The 18,351-nt window shown below is 48.6% G+C and overlaps 2 protein-coding genes across 11 annotated transcripts; one reads left to right on the forward strand and one right to left on the reverse strand.

The window, feature by feature from the left end:
• The first annotated feature begins 164 nt into the window (after nt 1-164).
• STRADA (STE20 related adaptor alpha) lies at nt 165-15,427 on the forward strand. 9 transcript variants are annotated; one of them, XM_062508418.1, is made up of 13 exons: nt 165-277; nt 543-622; nt 1,898-1,955; nt 2,880-2,908; nt 6,077-6,179; nt 6,642-6,763; nt 6,881-6,989; nt 7,099-7,222; nt 7,673-7,844; nt 8,422-8,526; nt 8,675-8,916; nt 9,602-9,644; nt 10,018-11,421. In XM_062508418.1, exons 2-13 carry the CDS (start codon nt 587-589, stop codon nt 10,168-10,170), a joined length of 1,296 nt encoding a protein of 431 aa, XP_062364402.1. In that variant the 5' UTR covers nt 165-277; nt 543-586; the 3' UTR covers nt 10,171-11,421. The 9 variants fall into 9 exon arrangements, with proteins under 9 accessions (XP_062364402.1, XP_062364405.1, XP_062364403.1 ...); XM_062508421.1 differs by adding an exon at nt 15,392-15,427 and having other exon boundaries at nt 184-622; nt 10,018-10,121; XM_062508419.1 differs by having other exon boundaries at nt 184-277; nt 543-598.
• RNF113A (ring finger protein 113A) lies at nt 12,223-17,442 on the reverse strand. Of its 2 annotated transcripts, none has more exons than XR_009933944.1 (10): nt 17,339-17,442; nt 16,954-17,030; nt 16,734-16,838; nt 15,670-15,777; nt 15,285-15,394; nt 14,989-15,095; nt 14,389-14,478; nt 13,666-13,759; nt 12,752-12,880; nt 12,223-12,346 (listed from the first exon to the last, which is right to left on the reverse strand). XR_009933944.1 is itself a non-coding variant. In XM_062508428.1 (10 exons), the coding sequence occupies exons 1-10, from the start codon at nt 17,436-17,438 to the stop codon at nt 12,273-12,275; spliced, it is 972 nt and encodes a 323-aa protein (XP_062364412.1). In that variant the 5' UTR covers nt 17,439-17,442; the 3' UTR covers nt 12,223-12,272. The 2 variants fall into 2 exon arrangements, 1 of the variants encoding a protein (XP_062364412.1); XM_062508428.1 differs by having other exon boundaries at nt 12,752-12,858.
• Nucleotides 17,443-18,351: the final 909 nt, after the last annotated feature.

Here is an 18,351-nt window from a genome sequence, read left to right on the forward strand (position 1 = left end):
CACCAGCGTCGGGCCCAGGGGGACAATCCCGGCTCTGGCCCTGTCCTAACATGGCGCCCGCTCCACCCGCCGCTCGCGGCAGCTCGGTGGTGACGTCACGCGAGCGCGCCCGCGCGTCACATGTCGGCGCGCTGACGTCACGCGCAGCGTCCTTCGCCGGTGAGCGGCGGCCGCAACGTGAGGGGCCCGAGGAGCGGAGAGGAACGGAACGGAGCGGAGCGGAGCCGAGCCGAGCCGAGCCGAGCCGAGCCGAGCTCTGCGGGACGGCCCCGCACGGGTGAGGGGCCCGCGGAGCGGAGAGGAGAGGAACGGAGCGGAGCGGAGCTGAGCTGAGCTCTGCGGGACGGGCCCGCACCGGTGTTCGGGGGTGTCGCTGCTTTGGGAGGCTCGGGGCCGTTCTTGCCGGAGTTACCGCTCTGCTGGCGCTGTCCTGGGAGTGCCGGGCCTGGCGGAGTTCGGGGGTGCCGGTGCTTTGTGGGGTACCCGTGGTGCTTGCCGGGGTTACCGCCTCGGGTGAGGGGTGACGCGCTCTGTGCCCGCAGGTGTCCCGCCCTTTGTGCTGCGTGTGTCCCACGGCGGCGGATCCATGTCTTTCCTTGTAAGTAAACCCGAGCGCATTAGGGTGAGTGTTGAAGATCTTCCAGCTTCCCTCATGTCTCGGTAGAACGAGCCTTGCGCTTGTGCAGAGCGGCCGGGCCTGGAGAGCACCGTAAGGGCACAGGAAAACTGCTTATAGGGTTGATGACAGGACATGGGCCGGTGTGCAACCAGCGCTGGTTAAAAACCCTGCACTAAAGCCTTTATTGCTCACACGTAGACGTGTATCTCCTTGGGCTGCGGTGCAAAGGGGCTGGGATGGGCTTTGCAGGGAAGAAAAAGGGCCCTAATGCTGGTTTTTTTCAGTGGTTCTTTAAGAAGTAGCCTGCTCACCTCTGTGAGGAGGTGAGGATTTCTTTGTCACAATTTATGGGTTTTTTTCCCCTTCACTTTGCTTGCAAAGCTAAACACAGCTGCTTTGTTTAATTCTGCTTTTCTAAATGAGGAAGTTTCCTGCAACAGAACCACTTCCAGGGCTTTCAAATGGTATTCTTGCATACAAGTTTTGAGTTATCATCACCTAAAGGCTCATCGGTGCTTCCTAGGACCGGCTTCCCGTGCACTGAACATCAGCTGTTTATTAAATTGTTTTGCTAAGTAGCAAATTCTGCCATGGGAGTGTTTGTGATTGATGATCCGCACTCTGCAAGCTTAAAATCTCCAATTCTGTTGTATCCTAAGTGTGTATCTGTATATTATTTGAACTGCAGTATTAGATAGTGGTGGAAACACTCCTTTGCACGATTTAATGCTTGCTGTGAATTTCAAACATGAATTCTGGAAGAGAACAACAGCTTTAGGATAGTTACATTCTAATTTTGCATTCATTCAATAGCTATATAATGAAAGTATTTGAATTCTCGAGGATATCACCTCTTTGTAAATAGTGAAAGCATTTTAAAAAATCTATTACATGTAAAAACTCAACTTTTACTTGGCTGTATGAGAGAGTTGTGGCATGGTGATTGTCTTTGCTATATGTGCATGTATAAAAACTTGTTGGAATGATTTAAAATGGTGTTGACTTTATTGTAAGTGCATGTTGATTGGGAATAACAGCAGCAGCAGCGTGGCTGCTGGGTGCATGTCACTGGCACCCAAAGGATGTCCAAAGTAAGGATGTCGCTGCTGATGCAGCCAATCCATTTCAGACCACAGTATAAATGTATACATGATACAGTAGAATCGTTGAAGTTTGGGGTGTTTTTTTTTTTTTTTTTTTTTTTGTGGGGAAGGGGGGAAAAAAACTTTTCCTGTAGCTGGAATAACTGACTGTGTGGAGAATTTTTATTTCTTTCAGCGGTGGGTGTCTGAGAAGTTCATTGTTGAGGGGTTAAGAGAGTTTGAGCTGTTCGGAGGTAAGTTTTCCTCTTGTTTAATGACATTGCTAGAAATGTTTTATTTTAGCTGTAAAATTTGGTCATTTGGCGGTGAAGATTATCTTATCACTAAAAGAGATGGTTAAATCTAATTGTAAATCCAGGCAGTCAAGCTGGCTGAGCCCAGAAATTTAACATGGAAGCATCCAAGATCTAGAAAGTTATTTGGAAATCATTTCCATGTTGATAACAGTTAAAAATTAGTTCTGCATTGCTTAGCATAACCACATCTTTTTTCTTATGCAAAAGATGGATTTGGGGTTTAGGAGGGTTAATTATAATTTTCTGAGCTAAAATAGATTTTGAAACTGTTGATGTCTCCTCAGGAGCAGGAGCTGATGCGTTTGTGCTCTGCTTCTGCATAACAAACAAAGTTGCCCCCTAGGATGCAGAATTCCTGATCAGTGACATGGAAAATAAACAGAGCATAGGAAATACGTCTAGATTTTGAGCTTCTAAGTGGAGTAAAGGAATTTTTATTACTTTTTGAATAATATTAGATAGTTTCTTCTGTATTTAAGAGTCATCTTTGAATGTGTTTATAATCACAGAATTGTTTGGGTTGGAGAGGACCTTTAAAGATCACCAAGTCCAACCCCCTGCAATAAGCAGGGATGTGGCAGAAGGTTAATATTTAGTTACAGTAAAAAAAAATTGTCAGTAACATTTATGTCAAATATACAACCAGTGGCACTGTGAATCTCTTTGATCCTGTACATGTACTGCAGTGTGACTAGTGTTGCTATTTTGTGTGCAAATTAAATGCCTTTGCATAAAACAAAAAAGTCATGTGTGTTTGATCTCAAGAAGGGCCATCTAGGGTTATTTGCTTAGTTTTCCAACTATATTTTAATGGGTATCTGTTGAACACAACATGGTGAACAATTAATTTCTTTACTCCAGAGCAGCCTCCGGGTGACTCTCGGAGAAAAGTAAGTGACTTGTGCAGGCTGTGGTGCTGTGGTTCATTGCATGGAGATTATTCCTTGTGGAAGTTTGATTTTTCTTTTTACCTTAGTTATATATCTCATCTCTATATTTACCTCTACAAGTGTGGAAACAGGTTTCACCCTGGAGTGAAAATTTTGGTGTGTGGTTTTCAAACCATTTGTGATAATTCAGAAATTTAAACTTAATCTCTTGGGTTTCTATGTGTTTGTCATTCTCCTCCCTCCAGCCCCTCAAGGATCTCTTTTTGAGGTGATTTAGTTCTGATCCTTCAGAGCAGGAAGGAAGGAAGGTTTAGTTTTATGGAACTTCTGAAAAACATTTGTTCTGCAGGCCCTGATTGCTCACTGTCTGGTTCATAATGAGCATGCAACACATAAAATATCACTATTTACAATAGAGTATCTTAATCTAAATTATTCCCCACCTCCCCACACCACAGGTGTGCAGGTGTTACTCTAGTTTAAGCCAATTACAAACATGAATTAAGTGTGATTTGACCATAAAATCATAGGCATTGTGTGAGTTCAGGCTGCTTATAATTGGTTTTTGTGTCAACATCTGTAATTTACTGGCACAAACAAAAGTTCAGAATAGGAGATGTATATGGAATGTTCTGTATAAAATTGAGTAAATTCACACTGTTTTTTTTTTTAATTGCTGAGTGTTAGACATGCTTGGCTGGAAGCAAGTTGAGATTAGCATCTGTTTTGGTTTTTTCCAAGGGTTTTCTTGGGGTTTAGACACTTCTGCTAATTCTCATTTTAACCTTTTTACATCTAAATAAAAGACTGGTTTTTTCCACCAGGGCTCTAGAGAAAAGTACATAATTTGGGGAGGGGGATGGGAGGAAAATTTTTGTTCTTTATGCTGAAGTGAGAGAGGGAGTGAGGAGGTGGAGGGGAATACAGCAGAACAAAACTGATATGCCCTCTTTCTAACTCAGTCAATGTCATTTGGCAAATGCAGATCCTTGCAAGCATCACGTAACTGATTGTTACAGCATTTACAACAGTAGTTGCCTTTCAAAGATTAATTTCCTTTAAGTCTATCTCCAGTTAAACTGGACAGCCAAGCCAAAAGCCGGCTCTAAATGAATGTTGTGCCATAAAACTGGTAATGTGGGACTTCATTTTGCAGCTGCTTTTGACCATACACCAGAAATTGTCCTGTGTGAAACCACTGAGGAGCTTTCTTGCAGTATCTCATAAATGACATTTCAGTTTAACTTTCTTTTTTAAAGCTGTTGTATGATGTTGATAAATTTCTGGTTGAGCTCCTTTTACATTAACTCTGTTATTGGTCACATGAAGAGAGGTGAGTGAAAACCTCATACTGGAAGACTTTTCAATAGGGAATTCACAGCATTTTTCCATTACTGCACAGCCTACACCATTAATAAGATTACATTTATTTAATTCTTTGCATCTGTTTTGTTGGCTTGTGCTCTCCCAAGTGGGAGTGGACTTTAACAAAGCAAACCACTTACATGTTGCTGAGTGTCTCACCAGCTGTCACTGCTCCATGACTGCTTCCCAGCCTCCTGCTTCCATCTCCTTGGTGCTGCCTGTCTGCTTCAGAGGTTTCTGTCTGCCTGTGTGTCTGTCCTGGCAATCTTGCTGTTGACAGGACTGTGTGAAATTGCTGAAAGAAGTAATGAGTGATACAGCTGAGATTAGAATGAACAGGCCTCTTTAGCAGAAGTGAAATACTGAGTGGAAAGTTTCTGCCTGTTCTGAGCTAAGGAACAGCACTGTAGTGTTCACTGACAGAAAGGATCTGGGAATGCTGCTCCCAGGGGTTTTAGCTATGCTGAAATGGGACTGAGTTGTTTGAGCTGAAATTATACTGAAGTGCCACAAATCTTAGTTTTTGCCTTTTTGCTTAATGGAAAATACACCTATTTTAAAGGCAGGCAGTGTGCTGTTCACAGCCAGTTGAAAAGGTGGAACTTGGGAAGTGTGGCTCTAATTTACTCCCAAAGTACACTTGGGCACCCAGAGGTAATTTACAGTAAACTCCTGTCTGTGCTCTTTGCACTGCATTTACCCTGGGCTGAGGGTAGAACAGCAAGTTCCTTGCTCTTCAGCTGTCACTGTGTTGTTCCCATCTTTCAGTGATGGATATAAAAATTGGAGTCTGCTGTCATGGTAGGAAAAGGCACAAACTTTTTCTGCTTCATGTACCATGGGAAAGGTCTGATAAAGGGCATTTGCAGTTGATGAAAAATGAGGTGGAAAAATTGAGGCGGTGTTCCAAATGCCAGAAGGAGTTAATGTGCTGGAAATTTGAGATAACTAAAGACTGTTTTAGATACAGAATAAATTTTAATCCCTGTTAGGACGCTCTCCTTGTGACTTTGGACATTTAAAGGAGTTGGAAGATATAAAAGAACTTGCAAGAACATTGAAGTTTATAATCTGCAAAATCCTGCAGGGAAAGATTTCAGTGTTGTATGCAGAAAGCTTTATGTCAGATGGAGTGAGGGAAAGCTGACAGGCTTGGGAATGCTGCTTCCCTGGGTGGTGGTGTGGGGGTGCTTCCCCCCCCCCCCCCCCCCCTTTTTTTTTTTTTGTTTTTGTTTTTAGAAGCATTTTTGCTTTGCAGTTTTTGCTTTCATTTGAAGCTTTTCTTTTCATGTGTGTCTGATTTTCTCCATCACTTGTACCATTCAGCTAAGCAACTTCAGCTGTGCTGGCTTATCCTGGGTGAGCAGCTGAGAACCAGGAGCAGCAGCATCCACCAGGAACACCAATGGTCCAGTGCAGAGAAGGGCTGGGAACAGCTTCCCTTTGCCTCTGGCTCAGGCTGCAGGATGGTGGCACACAAGTTTGTAATTAGAAGAGAAAGGCAGTTACTGTGAAGCAGAGTTTAGACTGTCCAGGGGAATAATTGGCATTTTCCAAATATTCCTGAATAGGTTCTTGTTTACAGTGATTAACATCTACTTGTTACATAACACATTTGTCTGGACCTTCTGAAATGAGGCATTTCCTGAATTTCAATTGATAAATGTCTATTTAAAATTATTTTTACAGCATTTAAGTTCTTTTCTGTATTCCTATTATTTTGAAGTGTATGATGAGGTACAGATGATTTCCAGCAGGTGATCTTTATTTCCTTTGACCTGACTTCATTTTTTTTTTCCTCAGACAAATGAGGCAAGCTCCGAGTCGATAGCTTCTTCCCCTAAAAGGGACACCATGAGCAACTTCCTGCCAGACAGCAGCTGCTATGAGTTGCTCACTATCATAGGTAATTCTGGAGGGCTGGAAGATCAGAGTCTGCTTTGTAAAGAAAATAATTTCTGCAGATTTGTTGTCCTTTTCTTGATTGATTGCATATTTTTTTATACTGGATGTCTGCATCTTTGATTTTAAAATCATTCGGATAAAAAATGATTGAAGTCATTAGAGTCCTGAAGGTTTTCACCTGAGAGGGGCATGGGGTTGGGTCTGTGATGCTGGGGGTGCAGTACAGTCTAATCACTCTGCCTCAGTGCTGAATTTGAAGGGGGGGGATCATTCTGGCTAGGAGGATTGCTCTCAGTGGGATATATGCCAAGGAAGGTGATATCTGATGGAACAATGACTCTTTTACAAGGCCAAAAGTAGTTTGAGTGAGTGAGAGTAAAGATTATTGGAGGGAAAGGGGCTGGAGGAGTTCCTCTCAGTGCTTCCAGAAACACTGCTGAAGCTTCAGTGCTTTCTCTTTCAGGCAGAGGCTTTGAAGACTTGATGGTCGTGAACCTGGCCAGGTATAAACCCACAGGAGAGTATGTCACAGTCAGAAGAGTGAACTTGGAGGCCTGCACAAATGAAATGGTCACATTCTTGCAGGTAACACCACTCATCATGCAAGCTCAGAAGAGGACAGACAGCAAGAGCAGTGCCTATCAGTACTGCAGTCATGTTTCTGCATTTACTAAATTTAATCAAAATACCTTTTTATTTTAGGGGGAACTTCATGTTTCCAAGCTCTTCAACCACCCTAACATTGTGCCATACAAAGCAACTTTCATAGCTGAGAATGAGCTGTGGGTAGTGACTTCTTTCATGGCCTATGGTGAGTGGAGAAGGGGGTACATTTTTCTGACCCTCATATTCTGTGAAATGAAGAGCTGAAGTGTCCTTGAGGCTTTTGTTCTGACAGGTGGTGTTTTGTTTCTTTCTAGGTTCTGCAAAAGATTTAATCTGTACTCATTTTACAGATGGGATGACTGAACTGGCCATTGCTTACATTCTCCAAGGTGTCTTGAAAGCACTTGACTACATCCACCATATGGGCTATGTACATAGGTATTGAAAAATACATTGGCCATTTTCCTTCTGGTGGGTGTTCTTGGAAATCATACTCAGAGTAGAGCAGAGGGTGAATCAGGAGACACAGAGCACATTAAGATTTGTCTTACGTTGCAGTTAGAGCAAATCAGTTTGATACTCATGGGAAGTGACATCACATCTTACTAAGCTGCATGAAAGTGTCATCGTGGAGCAAATTTATCCCAAAGACCACTGTGTATCTAAAATCACAATCCATAACATTTAGTCCTGCATTTTTCCTCACCACAGAAACATTCTTTGGGAACTTGCAAAGGGAATGAATAGAATCCTGTTAATTGATTTTGCCCAGCACCCAAAGATGTTAGGAGTCTCAGGGTCCTGGTAGGAAGCTGATCAGGTATTGTCCTATGCATTGAGCTGTTTGGTGAAGGCCAGGGAGCCTGACTGTTTTTCCCTTTTCCCCAGGAGTGTTAAAGCCAGCCATATCCTGATCTCTGTGGATGGGAAGGTGTACCTCTCTGGCCTGCGCAGTAACCTGAGCATGATCAACCACGGGCAGCGACTCAAAGTTGTTCATGACTTCCCCAAATACAGCATCAAAGTGCTGCCTTGGCTCAGTCCTGAGGTTTTGCAGCAGGTGTGTTTAAAAGAAACTGCTCGTGTTTAGTGTTGTATCTGTATAATTTTGTGAGCTCTTCGGGCAGGTTGAAGGGATGGAGGGTGGGAGATATGAGAGAACCTGCAGAGCTGCTTTCTAGTGATGAGCTTTAGTCCTTTTTTCTTTTTTATCTTAAAACCAGTGACCCCTAGCAAGGGGAAGGGTACGTAAATGCAAGCAAAAATAAGGGGAGAGGCTAAAGGAAACAGATTTGGTGTGGATGCAGGACAGGTGGGGAGAAATTGATCTAGTTGACTCAACAGTTTAATTGTAGGCAGCTCTACAGGTTGTCTCATTAACAAAGTATTACATCAGATGCAAGTTACCCAGGGCAGATGCTGTCCCTGCAGGTTGACTGATTTCAGTTACATAAATGTTGCCCTTAACTGTGCGTTTTAACAAACCAAAAAGCCCTCACCACACTAAACCAGTCTGTCTGTGGCTTGTGCTGTTCCTGTTCTATCTGGGTTTGTTGACTTGCAATTGAATCATGGGTGTTGCCCATTCAATCACATCCAAGTCCCTGAGGCTAATTTTTCTTTTCCTTTTCATGTAGAATCTGCAGGGTTACGATGCAAAATCTGACATTTACAGCGTGGGGATAACAGCCTGTGAGCTGGCAAATGGACACGTCCCATTTAAAGACATGCCCTCTACTCAGGTAAGGTTTGCAAGCTCCTTCCTTGTCCTTCATCCTGGCACCCGGAACTGCTTTCCTGCTCGGGGACGTGAACACACGAGGATGTCCTGCCTGCACGAATGGAGAGCCTTAACTGTGCCTGATGTTGCTTGTGCCCCTGCTCCTCCAGATGCTCTTGGAAAAGCTGAATGGAACTGTTCCCTGCCTGCTAGACACCACCACAATCCCTGCTGATGAGCTGACGATGAAGACGTCCCGCTCCAGTGCCAACTATGGCATGGGGGAGAGCACGGCCACGAGCAACGTGCGCGCGGCCAACGGGGAGCCAGCCCTGCACCCCTACCTGCGCACCTTCTCCTCCTACTTCCATAACTTCGTGGAGCAGTGCCTGCAGAGGAACCCCAGTTTCAGGTAAAGCCAGGTGAAAGCTGCTCTCCCCACCTGCACTGTTCTGGGGCTGGTTAAACTATGGGAGTTAGCAGATACTGTTTATAGTTTTCTTTCTGAAAGTGTGGTGGAGTGAGGATGTGACCCATCTGTTGAGGAGAGTGGTCCAAGTGTGTAGAACGAGCAGTATTAACACTTTGAGCACCTCCTGTATGAGAGCCTGAGGAATTCCTTTGCCTTCCTTGGGAGATGGGTGGTGCTGCACATCAAGAAACTGAACAACTTGTGTTTCTGGCCCCTCTGAGACTGTTTACCTAGTTCCCATCACTGCAAATGGCTGCTCCTCAACCAGCAGAGAGCAACGAGGGGAAGTGATCAAAGCTGCATTTTTCTTTGTAGTGAGGGCAATCTTTGGCCATGACAGACACCTCAGGGGTGCCCCACTGCTCAGGCACTTCCTTGGCCAGGTGTAGGGAATGCAAGTATGTTAATTTAAAGGTTAGAACAAGGAGGTTGAACTCCTTGCATAAAATATTGTGTGATTGTAAATGCCTAATAAGCACTGCTACTGCTGAAAAAAGGGAGATACCAAACAGCTGAGAAATGGGAGAGGCAGGAAGGACCCTGGTCTTTTCTTATTCTCTCTACCTGACTTCAAGCACTGATTCATTTTCTGGTGTCCTTCTCTCATTCTACTTCCCTTCCACAGGCCAAGTGCAGGCACTCTGCTCAGTCACCCCTTTTTTAAGCAGGTAAGGAGCTAATTAATCTACAGGTAAAGCACAGTGCTTTGTTTTGTCTTGCTGTGAGGGTGGGGATGTTGAATTTTGTGTGATGGGGAAGATTAAGTCAGTTTTTTTTACTTATTTGTAGTGCAGTGTGGTGATGGTCACATCCTCTGGGGAGGTGCTTGGGCTGTTCTTGAAGCATCTAAGAGATATTTTAAATCTGCCCGTCCTGGGAGCCATAACAGCTCTTCCCCTGCAGGTTGCTTGGGGCGAGGCAGTTGTAACCTACTCCTTAGGGAGACCCTGTGTGTTTCCTGCCTGTTGCTTCTGACTGCAGTGCTGGCTGTGGAGCAGCAGCTGAGCAGCCCCACGTGCTCATTCTGTCCTTCCTGTGCAGATCAAGCGCCGTGCTTCTGAAGCACTCCCTGAACTTCTGCGCCCTGTCACCCCCATCACCAATTTGGAAGGGACACTGCCCCAGGATCCCAGTGGCATTTTTGGGTTGGTATCAAATCTGGAGCAGCTGGATGTGGATGACTGGGAATTCTAGAAAAATAGGGACTACACTGAGGAGCTTTCTGGACATTGTAATTTGTTGGTCCTGTTCATAAAAGCTGATGAATGTTACACACAGAAGAGTTTACAGGTCCTTGGGAAGGAACTTCAACCACCTGTTTACTTAAGTAGCCTGGATACAAATGGACAGACCTGAGCTGGAAAAGGATCAACCCAAGGAGCTGTGCAGTATCCCAGGAGGGGCAGTGCCTGGAGCCCCCATTCTTCCAGCTGAGCACTGGTAGAGCACTCGAGGGGGTTGAGTGAGTCTGTGTAGTTATGGTCTCTCTGTGTTTCTAAAAATCACTAGCTTCATCACTGTTGAGGCTGCACATCCCTGCCCTCTTTGGTTCTTTCTCTTTTTTTAAGGGTGCCTTAGAGTTGAGGGGAGGTGGGCAGCTTTTAGTTTTGGGCATTCTCTTAGAACTAGTAATGTTCCTGTAACAGTGTTGCCATCAGGGCAAGTTTTAATGGGGGGGGAAAAAGGGATTATATTCTTAGTTACTGCTTTGTGATGAAAAATGGGAGATCAAAGACAAGCTGATGCAATTCCAGGCACTCCTGCTGCACTGGGCATTCCTCTGCAGCACTGGATTCTTCCAGTCTGGATAGGGCTTTTGAAGACTGAGCACTCAGAACTCCAGGTCAGACAGGGCCTTCCAGCCTCCCCTTCCAGCTTCCTGGATCACCAGAGCAGTGTGGATGCCTGTACAATGTACCAGCTTTTTTATCCCCTTCCAGCTGAACTTCATGTGAGCTGGGCTGGTTTCACAGCACGAAGCACTCTTACCTGCCTGTTCTCAGTGACTGAGCCTAGCGCAGAGGAAGAGTAAACTGATTTCCATGCTGATCCTCTTGGTCACAACTCCTGTAAGGATTGAACTTTAACCTTTCCATTACCTTTGCTGTTCTGCCTTCCCTCACTGACAGGTAGAAGCTGCTCACATGGCTCCCTGTGATTCATGGCTGTGTGACTCTGCCCTGCTGCTCTGGCAGCTTTCCCCCATTCCGTGGTGTTTGGTTTTTTTGGAGGTGTATTTAAGGCTTTTAGTTTGACTTTTTTTCCAAGGACCATGGGTGCTAGAGGTCATCTTTACTGAAGCACTGAGAATCCTTGTGTAGGTGCAGTTGATGGAAGTAGTGGTGCTGGCAACAGGTCCTTCTTGTGTTTAAACTGTACTTGAACCCAGACAAAGTTTGTTACTTTAGTTTTTTTCCAGAAGAAATAAAATATTTCTGAAGTTGTTTTGTAAGTCTGCTGCTTGTGCAGGATGATGGAGTGAATCACAGAGGGAGACAGGCTGGCTATGCATGCTTGCTTTTACCTCTGTAGTTTCATACAGCTCACCAGCTTATGGCAGCTGCCTTCATGTTTCAGAAACATACTTCAACTAAAGCACCACCTGCACACACCTGCACTTGCTCTTTTCTGAAAGTTTCAGTAAAATTTTCCCGGTTTGTTTGTTAAGGCCAGGCCCAGTTCTGCTTCCTCCCTAGGGTCAGGTTTGGCTCCTGATTTAATCTTGCTGTTAGTAAGAAGATATTAATTTCCTGGCTTGTTATGAAGTCTTACAAGCAGGGTTGATTGAAGAAGTGTGTTAGCCCACTGAGTTCTAGGAACCAAGACAGGAGGGAATAAATGCCCAGTAACTGCAGTTCTCCAGCCTGCTTTCCCATGAATTAACATTTTTAGGGCTCAGGATGAACTCCATGCAAGCTCATCTTTCTCATCCCTGCCCATGCTGGCATCTTGCTCCATGCTCAAAGATTAGGGGTTTAAATTAACTTTGTTGCTGCTTACACAGCAGCAGGATGTGTGCACAGTTAGCAGTGAAACAGCAGCCATGGTCAGAAGCAGCAATTGGGAAGTAACTGAACACTCACCCTCCTTCCCCAGCTGCACTCAGGGGTTCTGGGGGAGGCAGCCTTTGAGTCTTACCTGTCCTGCCTTGTGCTCCCCCAGGCAGCACAGACAGAGTCCAGCACAGGTGGACACGGTTCAGTGGCTGCTGGTTGGATACACAACTCCTGGCAACAGCTGTGAGCTTTTTTTTCTCCTACAAAAACTTTATTCACTTATGTACAAAATGTGTTCTGCTACTGTGGGTCCTCTTCAGGCTCTGACTGTTGCTCCTCCTCCCCTTTGTGTTTTTCCAATTTTGCCATGAGCTCTGAAAAACAGGAACAGGCATGATGAAGCTCCAGATGAGAGGCTACCCCACCCCAGAGCCAGGGCCCAGATTCTGTGAACACCCAGGACCAGGGCAGCTACCAAAAATCCCTTACTTAGAGGCTCAGCTTGGAGCTACCCCTGTTTGCTGGCCACACAAGCTTCTGCCTCTGCTCCCGTGGCACAACCCCCTTCCCTCTCCAGTCCGTCCCCAAGTTCCCCACCTGGGCAAGCACAGATGCTCACATTGCATCCATGATTTAATGTCTCCTGACACTAACTGAGCTCTGCTGGCAGCTGAGAACTGTGAACTGCCACTCAGGGCCAGGCCCAACACCAGGAAGCTCCTGGTGCCAGAAGGAGCTGGTGCCTTTGCTGCTCAGGTGCTGCCCCAGGAGCCCGTTACCTTTTGCAGGGTTGAAGACCCCGTTGGTTTGTTTGTCACAGACGTAGCAGCGCTGGGATTTGCGGTAGTGCTGCAGGGCACAGCTCTCACAGAAGTAGTGCCGACACCTGGACAGAGACACACAGGTGACTGCAAGTCACCAGACACCATCACTGTCCTGGAGTCACTGGAACCACTGCTGGTCACAGGGACATCAAGGTTGGAAATGACCTCCACCATCGAGTCCAGCCTTTGACCGAGCACCACTTTGTCACCCAAACCAGAGCACTGAGTGCCACGTCCCGCTGTTCATTGGACACCTCCAGGGCTGGGGCCTCTACAGCTCCCTGGGCAGCCCCTTCCACTGCCTGACACCTCTCTCCATGGTCCCCAAGGGAGGCAAAAGTGAGCTGCAGGCATAGCTTCCTCTGTATCCCTGTCCCCTGGAAGGTGTTGCAGCATTGCTTCACTGATGTGCAGTGATAGCACAGAGACACCAGTGCACAGAGACAGACACAGTCACCAGCAGGACAGTGTTCAGAGTGAGAAAGGGCTGTCCTCAGCCTCCTCCTCATCCTTGCCAAGCTCCTTGTTTCCCCATGCTCACATGGTCTCAGGCAGTGCAGCTGCCATTCAATGAGGAACGATGGCGTGTAAACAAAATCTCAAGATTAAGGGGGAAAGATGAGGTGATGAGACAGCATTTGTGGAAATCTAAGAAGCTCGTGCTTGAGATCCCTTCCACGGGGAGGCTCCTGCTGCAGCTGTGAGACTCCCTGGCTCGCACAGGATTCCCCCACCCACCTGAAAGCCAGGGCAGACAAGAAGCAGGTTCCACCCACAGCCCGTGGGCTGGGTTTGTCTTTGCCTCAATAGTGAATGAATGACTCGTGAGCTGGGTAGACAGCACACGTGTGGCTCCTCATGCCACTTACTTGGTGACCACGGGGTTCTTGAAAGAGCCTCTGCAGATGAAGCATTTGAAAGGCATGTCCTCCTCATCACTGCTCACCTCGTAGTTTTCATCGTCTGCAGAAGACAAAGTGAACCAGAGTGAAGTGAGAGGAGAGGCCAGCCCAGCCCACCTGTGGGGCATGAAATAAGGGGAGAGTGCAGCAGGTGGGATTCAATCTCTGTTGGAAACAATGGAGCTCTGGCATCTGGGTGTTGCTGTCAGTAACATGTGTGGGACTGTGCTATAATTAGGGCTAATGAGCCAGCAGGCCTGTTGCTCATCTCAGGAGAAAATTCTTTTCTACTTCACCCACTCAATGCTATAAAGAGAAACATCCTCCAGCCCCCTCCTGTTTTTTAGACTTTCTTCTGAACCAGCTGCCACCAAGCTCTGGCTCCAACTGAGAATAGCCTCCATTTGCACAGCAGCGCTCATGAGTGCTGGGCCACAGCAATGGACAGAGTGACAAATGACATCCCACCTCCTGGGCATCTGGGGTACAGATGGCCCCATCTCCCCCGCTCCACACAGCTCACCGCTACGACCCACGCAGCAGTGCTCAGCGTGTCTCTCCTTCACAGAGAGCCGGGGCTTGGCTGAAAGCAGCAGCCGTGCTCTGCACTGTCAGTGGCTCCTGGCCCTCAGCTTTTCCTGCAGCAGGAGCTGCACAGCTCTGAACAGTGTGGGGGCACCGGGGCCGTACCATTGACGCCGTAGCGGCCTTCGTCCAGCTCCCGTTCGATCTGCCAGCCGTGCTTGTAGTCCGAGCGGTCGTGCAGGAACTTGCAGCTGTCTAAGCAGCACAAAGAGGAAATGAGACAGGCTGCAAGGGCAGAGTGTTACCAGGACACTTCATTCCAGGCCAGCCTGAGCTTTGTCCAGCAGGGGAAATCTGATTGCTCCTTCTGCAGGGCAGCAGTAAGCTCCTGGAGCAGGTACAGGATCCCTCAGTGCTGACAGGCTGTGAGGATCATCCTCTCTGTGCCACAGGGACAGTTCCAGCACTTCTGCACATGGCAAGTGGGATCAGGAACAGGAAAACCCATCCCTCACATGGTCTCAGTGGACACAATACCTATAAGAATGTGGGACACTGGAACATCCCGGGGTCCCTCCCAGGACTCCTAGAATCACTAATTAGAGGTCCTGGGCTTTGAGAAGGGCCGGCATGAATGACAACCTTCCATAAACAGCTGTGCACAGAAGGGTCTGTGACTCAGCCTCAGCACCCCGAACACAGGGTCACAGCTGGGATGGATCCCTTTGCACAGCTGGTGCTGAGCTGCAGACACGAGGCACTCACCCCCGAAGCCGCAGAACCCGGTCTCTTTGTAGTCCTTGCAGATGTCAGGCTGGTAGTCCCAGCGCACCGTGGCCCGCAGGTGCTCCGGAGCACGGATGGGGCCTTTCCTGAAAGGGGGGCAGAGGGCTCAGCCTGGCTGCAAAGTGGCCCAGAAGCAGAGCCCTGGCCAGAACCAGACACCACACTGGTCAGGCGGAAACTGCCAGTGACAGCAGAGTTCCAGCCCCAAACGCTGCCTCGGGGATGGTGCCTGAGCTCCTCTGTGGTCACAGCCCCCGAGGCTCATCCCAACCCACCTGACCATTCCTGAAGAGGCATTTCCCATCGATGTGTCCTTGGGCTTCACATACTTCTGGTAGTTGTTAATACCACGGTAAATTTTATCATCTTCCTTTCCTCTCAGCTCCTAGGAAAGCAAGAAGAGATGATTAAGGATCAGGAGAGCTTCATGACACGGATTAATTGTCACCACTCTGACACCAGTCTTCCTTCCCACCCTGCCTTCCTTAACATCAAGATGCCAATAAAGCCACAAAACTCCCCCATCTTCAAGGGTTACACTCCTGGCTTCTCGAACTTCTAGGGAAGACTCTAACTCCTCTTGGTGTGCAGAGGGGAATGAGTGAAGCACAGGCTCTTCTGCTACAGAGCACGAGTTCCCAAGGAGCAAGGCTCACTCACCTCCTGGATTTTCTGGCTGCGCTCAAAGATGGCCTGGGCATCCTTCTCCTTCTCTGTGTCCAGTTCATACACTGCTGTGGCTCCCATGTCCTCTGGGCCAACAGGTTTCTAAAAAGCAAGGAAAACTTGTGGCAAGGGTGGAGGGAACACCTGGACAAGACAGAGAGCTCCTTGGGGTACCTGAAGGGCTATCACAGAACAAGAACTGGACACACCTGCTTTATCTCTTGGCATTTGTTAGGGAGAACTCACCAGGCTCCAGCCTAGTGTGTGCAGAGGCCAGAGTGCTAATTCCCCATTGCTCCCAAATTTTGGCCTGAAGTCAGGGAATACTTATTTTACTCCTTCACACTCAGCCCCAGCTCAGCTGGAAGCCCCACTCAGCTCACCCATGTCCAAAACTTCAATCACTCCTGCCCACACACAGGATGTTACTGAGCTTCTGACCCAGCTGGGGGTGGCCAAAATTCAGTTTCAACACAGTAATCTGGTTTAGAGTCCTCTTTAATGGACTGAACAGATATCTATTCCTAGCTTTTATCACATCTTTGAGAACAGCTGCACAGAAACCAGAGAATAATTACAGCCAGCCTCAATTAAATACAAATCCAACTTAGGTGCCAAAAGCTTGTGGGGTCCCAAAGCTGTCACCTCCTCCCATCCCTCCCCATTCTCTCCAGAAGGTTGGGCAGAGCAAATGCTGCCCCCCTTGGGAGCAGCAAAAGGTGGTCTAATACCAAGAACACAAACACAACCGTTGAGCAAACCTGACCCAGCTGCTCCCTCTCCTGAAAAATCTGTGCAGTGTTGGGCAAGTCCAGTGGTATCCTGGAGTTTTAACTCCCACTTTAAGAGGGAATGGCCAACCTTTGATGGCCTCCCGTGGAGGGAGGGACTGTAAGAACAAACCCAGCACAAGGTGCTTGGCTATTAAGAGGGGACAGGGAGGTGCATTAGTGAGAAATAATGTCCAATCCCATGTTTAGAGTGACAGACTGTCTGTGAGGAGTGGGATCCCCAGCCCCACCTGAGCTGACACCCGAGCCCCTGCTGCCCGTCCTTACCGCCGACCTGGTGGATTTGTAGGTGACGCCGATCTCCTTGGCAGGATCCTCATCCTCGCTGCTGCTCGGGGCGTACTCCGGCCTGTCCCTCGCGCAGCGCCTGGTCTGGGGCGGGACAGCGGGGATGGGGGAGCAAAGGCTCCAGCGCTGTCCTGGCTGAGCCTGGCAGGCACCGCAGGCAGCCCCGGGCGGAGCAGGCGCTCCCTCGGAGCTCCCTTACCTTCTGGATCATGGGGTTGGGGGCGTCCCGCCGCCGCTCCTTCCGCACCACGGTGCTGCCCTCGTCCCCGCTGCTCTCTGCGGGGAAAGCCCGGCGTGAGGGGCACGGCCCCGGCCGGAGCCCACGGGACACGCAACAATCCCGCCCCGGGAGCGCCGTCCCGAGGCTCCTGGAGCTCGGGCAGCCCTGGGGCCGGCCATTCCCTGGGAGCCTGTTCGGTGTCCGAGCACCTCCGGGGGCAGAAGCCTTTCCCAGGACCCAAGAAGCCTCAACCCAGATCCCCTCCGACACAGCCGCGGGGCTGCCGCGGGCGCACGGGCTGGGGGCGGCACCAGGCCCTCCCTGGAATCCCCACCGCACCGGCTCGGCTCCCCCCGGCCCTCACCCCGCTCCTGGTCGCTGCCGGGCCGTTTTCGCCGGCCGCTGCCCGCGGCTCGGACCCGCTTCTTGAACACGAAGCTGCAGACGCCGCTCCCCTCCGCCATTGCGTGCCGCCGATACCGCGGCGCCGGGCAGAGCGGGCCCTGAGCGGCCGGCGCGGGCAGCGCCCCCTGCGGGCACGGAGGGCTCAGCGCCGGGGCCGGGGGTGCCGGGGGGATCCCGGGGCTGTGCATGTGTACATATGTGTATGTGTGTGTACATGTGTGTATGTGTGTGCACATGTGTGTATGTGTGTGCACATATGTGTATGTGTGTGTACATGTGTGTTTACATGTGTGCGTGTGTACACGTGTGTACAGATGTGTGTGTATGGACATGCGTGTTCATGTGTGTGTACATGTCTGTGTGTACAGATGTGTGTGTGTACATGTGTGAGCCCAGGCACAAGGGACGGGGAAGTTCCACCATCAGAGGAAAGTCTGCCCAGTGCTTGACAGTCCTATTGCTAAAAGTCTAGCAAATAGGATAATGAATAAGCTAACAAACAAGCTGATTCTGTGCAATAGGATTGCTAACAGGTGGGAGGATGGAGAGGCCTTTCTGGACACAAGCGTTTTCCCAAGATCTGGAAGGTCTTCACAGTGAAAAGCAGTGATGGCTGCGGGTGCTGTGCTCTTTCACTTCACCGGTCTCTGTGTGTGACTGTCCCGCCGCTGGCTCACATCTAGAGTGCCATTCCTCATTTATTTGCACTCGGTGGCAGCGAGCCTGTTCAGCACAGATGCTCTTTGGGCATCGCACAATGACAGAGGTGGTAAATCACATCACTGCTGTCTCCTTGTCCAGTAAACACTCCCATGGGTTCCTCAGTCGTGTTCTTTGTACAGGGAATTACAGACAAACTGCACACAGAACACAGTCTCTGCAGCTGAGCTCAGGCTTCGGGCCACCTCCAGCCAGCATTTGGCTCTTTCCAGTGGCACCACACTGTGTTCAGGAGCCAAACAAGAATATTTG

The sequence above is a fragment of the Cinclus cinclus genome, chromosome 24 (assembly GCF_963662255.1).
Source record: "Cinclus cinclus chromosome 24, bCinCin1.1, whole genome shotgun sequence".
NCBI classification, from domain to species: Eukaryota; Metazoa; Chordata; class Aves; order Passeriformes; family Cinclidae; genus Cinclus; species Cinclus cinclus.

Excerpts from the sequence above, each read along its gene's own strand:
- STRADA (XM_062508418.1), top strand. The coding sequence starts at position 587 with ATGTCTTTCCTTGTAAGTAAACCCGAGCGCATTAGG. Across the intron at positions 2,909-6,076 it reads CGGGTGACTCTCGGAGAAAA|ACAAATGAGGCAAGCTCCGA; the intron begins GTAAGTGACTTG and ends TTTTTTCCTCAG. Across the intron at positions 6,180-6,641 it reads TGAGTTGCTCACTATCATAG|GCAGAGGCTTTGAAGACTTG; the intron begins GTAATTCTGGAG and ends TTTCTCTTTCAG.
- RNF113A (XM_062508428.1), bottom strand. The coding sequence starts at position 17,438 with ATGGCGGAGGGGAGCGGCGTCTGCAGCTTCGTGTTCAAGAAGCGGGTC. Across the intron at positions 17,031-17,338 it reads CGGCAGCGACCAGGAGCGGG|AGAGCAGCGGGGACGAGGGC; the intron begins GTGAGGGCCGGG and ends CTTTCCCCGCAG. Across the intron at positions 12,859-13,665 it reads AAGAACCCCGTGGTCACCAA|GTGTCGGCACTACTTCTGTG; the intron begins GTAAGTGGCATG and ends GTCTCTGTCCAG.